Source organism: Littorina saxatilis, linkage group LG2 (genome assembly GCF_037325665.1).
Source record: "Littorina saxatilis isolate snail1 linkage group LG2, US_GU_Lsax_2.0, whole genome shotgun sequence".
Taxonomy (NCBI): Eukaryota; Metazoa; Mollusca; class Gastropoda; order Littorinimorpha; family Littorinidae; genus Littorina; species Littorina saxatilis.
The window spans coordinates 25,057,754-25,065,253 of NC_090246.1; the positions used below are offsets into that span (position 1 = coordinate 25,057,754).

At 41.5% G+C, this 7,500-nt stretch overlaps 1 protein-coding gene across 2 annotated transcripts in view; it reads left to right on the forward strand.

The window, feature by feature from the left end:
- The window catches only part of LOC138958579 (uncharacterized), a 32,209-nt gene that overhangs the window by 1,659 nt on the left and 23,050 nt on the right, over nt 1-7,500 (forward strand). For both annotated transcript variants that reach the window (XR_011453443.1, XM_070329777.1), the window contains exons 3-6: nt 2,721-3,032; nt 3,703-3,892; nt 5,323-5,508; nt 6,290-6,495. Coding sequence is in view for 1 of the 2 variants with exons in the window: in XM_070329777.1 (XP_070185878.1) it covers nt 2,721-3,032; nt 3,703-3,892; nt 5,323-5,508; nt 6,290-6,495 (894 nt within the window). In the remaining variant the exon portion in view is untranslated. The remainder of the gene's footprint in view (nt 1-2,720; nt 3,033-3,702; nt 3,893-5,322; nt 5,509-6,289; nt 6,496-7,500) is intronic.

Here is a 7,500-nt window from a genome sequence, read left to right on the forward strand (position 1 = left end):
TCGATATCACTTTTGCACTGAGCTCAGTTTTGCCCAATTGACCAATGGAAATACACGTAACATATGAAATAGCAATATTGGCATCTATCGCATCCTCAGTCTCAACAGCAACATCAGATCCGTCGCCATCCAGCGTGCACGTGTGTGTGTGTGTGTGTGTGTGTGTGTGTGTGCTCGTAACACAACTAAAACTAGCAAAATGCTACTGCAGTAATTTACTTGAATTACTTTGTTTATGGCGCGTACGTTCATGCCTGCAGTATGGCATGTACACTGTTGTCCTATTGTGTGTGCCTTCATTGCAGGAACAATGCTACCAGAATAGCTGTAATGCCTTGACGGGCAAATGCCTGTGCAGCAAGACGCTCACTATTTTGTCCTGCTTTTGTTTCTCCCTCGTAGGAGTTCTGCTGACAGCATTGCTGAAATGCCTCGACTGAAAAATGCCAGCAGCATGACGCTTATCATAATTGTCCTGTTTTCTGTTTCTTCGTCGATGTAGCAATGCTACCAGTCTATCGTTGCAATGCCTCGACAGACAAATGCCTGCCGCGGGACGCTCACCATTTTGTCCTGTTTTCATTTTTTTCTTGTAGCTTTAATTCTTCAACAAAGACTTGTATGCAGTATGACGCTGATCACTTTGTCCATTTTTACATTTAGTCAAGTGTTGACTAAATGTTTTAACATAGAGGGGGAATCGAGACGAGGGTATGGTGTATGTGCGTGTGTCTGTGTGTGTGTCTGTGTGTGTGTCTGTGTGTGTGTGTAGAGCGATTCAGACTAAACTACTGGACCGATCTTTATGAAATTTGACATGAGAGTTCCTGGGTATGAAATCCCCGAACGTTTTTTTCATTTTTTTGATAAATGTCTTTGATGACGTCATATCCGGCTTTTCGTGAAAGTTGAGGCGGCACTGTCACGCCCTCATTTTTCAACCAAATTGGTTGAAATTTTGGTCAAGTAATCTTCGACGAAGCCCGGGGTTCGGTATTGCATTTCAGCTTGGTGGCTTAAAAATTAATTTATGACTTTGGTCATTAAAAATCGGAAAATTGTAAAAAAAAATAAAAATTTATAAAACGATCCAAATTTACGTTTATCTTATTCTCCATCATTTGCTGATTCCAAAAACATATAAATATGTTATATTCGGATTAAAAACAAGCTCTGAAAATTAAATATATAAAAATTATTATCAAAATTTTTTTTTCGAAATCAATTTAAAAACACTTTCATCTTATTCCTTGTCGGTTCCTGATTCCAAAAACATATAGATATGATATGTTTGGATTAAAAACACGCTCAGAAAGTTAAAACAAAGAGAGGTACAGAAAAGCGTGCTATCCTTCTTAGCGCAACTACTACCCCGCTCTTCTTGTCAATTTCACTGCCTTTGCCATGAGCGGTGGACTGACGATGCTACGAGTATACGGTCTTGCTGAAAAAGGGCAGCTACTTGACTAAATATTGTATTTTCGCCTTACGCGACTTGTTATATTTAGTCAAGTTTTGACTAAATATTTTAACATCGAGGGGGAATCGAAACGAGGGTCGTGGTGTATGTGCGTGTGTCTGTGTGTGTGTCTGTGTGTGTGTGTAGAGCGATTCAGACTAAACTACTGGACCGATCTTTATGAAATTTGACATGAGAGTTCCTGGGTATGAAATTCCCGAACGTTTTTTTCATTTTTTTGATAAATGTCTTTGATGACGTCATATCCGGCTTTTCGTGAAAGTTGAGGCGGCACTGTCACGCCCTCATTTTTCAACCAAATTGGTTGAAATTTTGGTCAAGTAATCTTCGACGAAGCCCGGGGTTCGGTATTGCATTTCAGCTTGGTGGCTTAAAAATTAATTAATGACTTTGGTCATTAAAAATCGGAAAATTGTAAAAAAAAATAAAAATTTATAAAACGATCCAAATTTACGTTTATCGTATTCTCCATCATTTGCTGATTCCAAAAACATATAAATATGTTATATTCGGATTAAAAACAAGCTCTGAAAATTAAATATATAAAAATTATTATCAAAATGTTTTTTTCGAAATCAATTCAAAAACACTTTCATCTTATTCCTTGTCGGTTCCTGATTCCAAAAATATATAGATATGATATGTTTGGATTAAAAACACGCTCAGAAAGTTAAAACGAAGAAAGGTACAGAAAAGCGTGCTATCCTTCTTAGCGCAACGAATACCCCGCTCTTCTTGTCAATTCCACGTGCACTGCCTTTGCCACGGGCGGTGGAGTGACGATGCTACGAGTATACGGTCTTGCTGCGTTGCGTTGCGTTCAGTTTCATTCTGTGAGTTCGACAGCTACTTGACTAAATATTGTATTTTCGCCTTACGCGACTTGTTACATTTAGTCAAGTGTTGACTAAATGTTTTAACATAGAGGGGGAATCGAGACGAGGGTCGTGGTGTATGTGTGTGTCTGTGTGTGTGTGTGTGTGTGTGCGTGTGTGTGTGTGTGTGTGTGTGTGTGTGTGTGCGTGTGTGTGTGTGTTTGTGTGTGTGTGTGTGTGTGTGTGTTTCTCTGTCTGACTGTCGGTCTGTCTGTCTGTCTGTCTGTCTGTCTGTCTGTCTGTCTGTCTGTCTCTCTCTCTCTCTCTCTCTCTCTCTCTCTCTCTTTCGCCCCCCCCCCCCCCCGATTTTTGTCTCACGGTTTACCTACCACGACAAATATTAATTCTTTCTACCGCTCTGGTAGGTGATCGTCTCCAACCCGGCAGGGTCGTTTACACAAGAGCTGGGAGTGTTGGTCCTCGTAGGCGTCAACGACATCGAGATGTTCAGCCCAGAATTCGCCCTCTACGCTCCTCCCTCGTACATTGACGTGTGGTTCGATGTCCCGGCCAACAGATCGGCCCCCACGGAGCCCAAGCTGTCCCTGAACTTTGACTACGTGCACGACCCTTTGGTCAACATTGACCTGCAGCTCGCCACCAACTACACTGTGCGCTACGACGACATGGGAGAGTACATCATCACGGCCACGGTCAGCAACATAATGGACAGCAAGGTCAGTTTTGGGGTTTATACATCAAGCTGGTAGTTTGAGATGTAGACTTTCTCTTGAGAACAAACTACGACCTTGAGGTGGGTTGTTTTTCTCCCAAGAACTAGCTATCACGATGGGCAAGCTACTGTTTGCAAAATGTCTGACAGCAATGTGAGCCTTCAGGAAGTCATGTATCTATGAAAATGTGTACGAGTAACCCAAAATCGAGCAGCAGGACTCAATAAAGAACTTTGATAATACTCGCAAGTGGCTGCTTAATTGCTCTGAAAATTAGGGTTGTCATTTTCTACGATTTCTTTATTTGTACTTTTTGTGAAACAAGAGTCTACTTGTATGTCTAATGAAATAATCTGAACAGTCAAACGGAAAATGAAAACAACACTTAGTTATCCAACCAGAAGCGCATACAATGTTCGTCTGCCTGTTTCCCGTATAAAATCAAGAATGGATTTTTCTTACACGAGCGTAAACAGGGCGGGGCTTTAACATAGGGTCGTGCCCAAATACAGTGACCTTGACTTGTTTTGTTTTTATCTCTATGTGACAGGCGTTCGTATATTGTTTTTAAGATCACGCTCATAAGCGTAGCTCGTTGTGCTTCATTTGTATAATTGATTGTACGTGGCATTGCCATTTGTAAGTATCTGAATACAAACTGTTTTAACCACAGTCGTTCATCCGCCCGCTGCACATCATCGACGTTCTGGAAGGCCCTGAGATTAAGCCCGCCTTCCCCAAGGCCCCCAAAGGCCAGCCGCTGGACGTGCACTTCATCCTGTACCGCGGGCCATCGCGACCTCACTGCAATCTCACCTGGTCCTTCGACGATGGTCAGGCTGATAGGATTACAGATCGAACAGGTGAGTGTGTTAAATATGTACGATATCGCGGACCATCGCGACCTCACTGCAATCTCACCTGGTCCTTCGACGATGGTCGGGGTGATATGTTTACAGATCGAACAGGGGAGTGTGTTGAATATGTACGATATCGCGGACCAACGCGACATCACTGCAATCTCACCTGGTCCTTCGACGATGGTCAGGCTGATAGGATTACAGATCGAACAGGTGTGTGTGTGTGTGTGTGTGTGTGTGTGTGTGTGTGTGTGTGTGTGTGTGTGTGTGTGTTAATTATGTACGATATACCGCGTACCATCGCGACCTCACTGCAACCTCACCTGGTCCTCAGTTCGACGATGGTCAGCCTACTAGGATTACAGATCGAACAGGTGAGTGTGTTTAATGATCTACGATCCCGACACATGCACAGCCTGGAGGTCACCTTGCGAGTAATTTACCAATGCTGATAAATATGGCAAAGTCGTCGAGATAAACTTTACTCTTGAAATATTGTGTTTATTGTTCGGGATACATAATTATGTAGAAAGTGATGGACCTTTTTGTATGACGCCGTTATTCACATTCGGACGTCTTCTCAAATGTGTGCGATTTTCATTTGGTTGTCATCTCTTTCTTTCTGATTTTTTTCCTAGAATTTCGAATATAAGTATCATGTTGACTTGCAGAGTACGCTGTCAGCGTGAGTTCGATCCCAGGTTCGGCGGAAATTTATTTCAGAGTCAACTTTGTGTGCAGACTCTCTTCGGTGTCCGAACCCTCCCCCGTGTACACTACATTGGGTGTGCACGTTAAAGATCCCACGATTGACAAAAGGGTCTTTCCTGGCAAAAATTGCTTAGGCACAGTTAATAACTGTCTACCTATACCCGTGTGACTTGGAATAAAAGGCCGTGAAAGGTAAATATGCGCCGAAATGGCTGCAATCTACTGGCCGTATAAAATGTCATCTCACACGGCATCACTGCAGAGCGCCTAGAACTGTACCCACGGAATATGCGCGATATAAGCCTCATTGATTGATTGATTGATTGATTCAAACGAAATCGCAAACATCAGAAATGATCGTGGTGGTGCAATAATCGATACAGCAAAACACAACACTAAAACATGATAGACACTTAAATCAAATTAGTCGTTAATCCCGGAAGAAAGTGACATGAAAAGTTTGTACATTTCACCCCCAAAGTATTGTTGCTTTAAAGATAACCCTCCGAAAGATTAGTTTTTGAGTTGTCCTTTTTCATAGTAACTTAAAACGTCAATACGTTTGACCAACAACAACAACAAACAACAACAAACAACAACAACAGCAACAACAACAACAACAACAACAACAACAACAATCCCAATAAATCAACCCTGCGTAAATAAAAGTTCAGCATAATCTCGGATGACAGTCACTCGAAATATTGTTTCTTTACTGGCAGGTACTGGTCAGGATGGCAAAGACACACTGCAAGTGACCTACCCAGCGCTCAGCTCCAAAACCATCACGGTGACGGCGACATCTCCTCTGGAGTTTGTGACTGTCACCAAAACCATTGAAGTCGTTGAGCCAGTTCTGGACGCTAATCTTGCTGTAACTGTCAACAATGCACATAATGCGTGGGGCAGTAAGTATAACACATTATTTTGTCGGCTCTGTTGTCTATCATAGTAGAGGGACGGGGTGTGTGTGTGTGTGTGTGTGTGTGTGTGTGTGTGTGTGTGTGTGTGTGTGTGTGTGTATGTGTGTGTGTGTGTGTGTGTGTGTGTGTGTGTGTGTGTGTGTGTGTGTGTGTGCGTGTGCGCGCCAGTTTGCCTGTCTGTCTGTCTATCTCTCTCTCTCTCGCCGTCTCTCGTTTCCCCCACTCTCTCTCAATATACATTATCTGCCCTCTTAACATTAGGGCAAGGTTTTACTATGGCGATTCCATTTTACAATCAAATGGATTGTCATTTTGGTCAAACAATTTTTGACGGAGTCCGGATCATGGGATTGCATTTTATCTCGGAAGTTTACACATTAGTTCATAATTGTAAAATTGTAAAATAAATCGATTTTTCACTGCTAGATTAAAATGTAATGCCTAAATCCTGTATTATCACATGATTGGATTGAAAACAAGCTCATAAATCAAGAACATCTTTTGTATGCAAAATCGATACATTTGGCTTTTGTTAATTAAAAAGAAAATGTGTCAGCGCTGTTTCGTCCAGACTATATGATATATACTAGTCGCTGTGAGAAAAAAAACCACAGTGCGTTCAGTTTCATTCTGTAAGGCCCACAGATTGACCAGATGTATTTGTTTCGCCGTACGCTTCTAGTTGTGTTTTGTTTTGGTTTGTTTTAGTTTTATTTCTTACTTTGATTATCAATGCTTACAATCTGTCTTTACAACATTCATGTAGCCGTACCAGAGGTCAGTGTATCACACACCGGCATCGCTCCCTACGACCCTTTTGTTCAAATTGAATGGGGAGACGGTGCTGTATTGACCTCCCTGCCTCTCAACACACCAACGCATGTGTTTTCGCATCCGTACACCATTGACGGACAGATGACAGCTAAAATCATCGTCTTCAATGATGCCTCTTCCGTTGAGAGAATTATTGATGTAAGTACATGCATGCATACAAACATAGACCAACTTTGGGTGTTTTCAAGACATAACTCGTGTCATGTTTATATGCGCTGTGTAAGAGTTATTCTCCTTGGATGTGCTTCGAGATTTGAACACGCCTGATCACAGATGAGCTCCGATGTGCATGCTTTTTATATTTAGTCAAGTTATGACTAAATGTTTTAACATCGAGGGGGGAATCGAGACGAGGGTCGTGGTGTATGTGCGTGTGTCTGTGTGTGTGTGTGTGTGTGTGTGTGTGTGTGTGTGTGTGTGTGTAGAGCGATTCAGACTAAACTACTGGACCGATCTTTATGAAATTTGACATGAGAGTTCCTGGGTATGAAATCCCCGAAAGTTTTTTTCATTTTTTTGATAAATGTCTTTGATGACGTCATATCCGGCTTTTCGTGAAAGTTGAGGCGGCACTGTCACGCCCTCATTTTTCAACCAAATTGGTTGAAATTTTGGTCAAGTAATCTTCGACGAAGCCCGGACTTCGGTATTGCATTTCAGCTTGGTGGCTTAAAAATTAATTAATGACTTTGGTCATTAAAATTCTGAAAATTGTAAAAAAAAATAAAAATTTATAAAACGATCCAAATTTACGTTTATCTTATTCTCCATCATTTGCTGATTCCAAAAACATATAAATATGTTATATTCGGATTAAAAACAAGCTCTGAAAATTAAATATATACAAATTATTATCAAATTTTTTTTTTCGAAATCAATTTAAAAACACTTTCATCTTATTCCTTGTCGGTTCCTGATTCCAAAAACATATAGATATGATATGTTTGGATTAAAAACACGCTCAGAAAGTTAAAACAAAGAGAGGTACAGAAAAACGTGCTATCCTTCTCAGCGCAACGAATACCCCGCTCTTCTTGTCAATTCCACGGGCACTGCCTTTGCCACGGGCGGTGGATTGACGATGCTACGAGTATACGGTCTTGCTGCGTTGCGTTGCGTTCAGTTTCATTCTGTGAGTTCGAC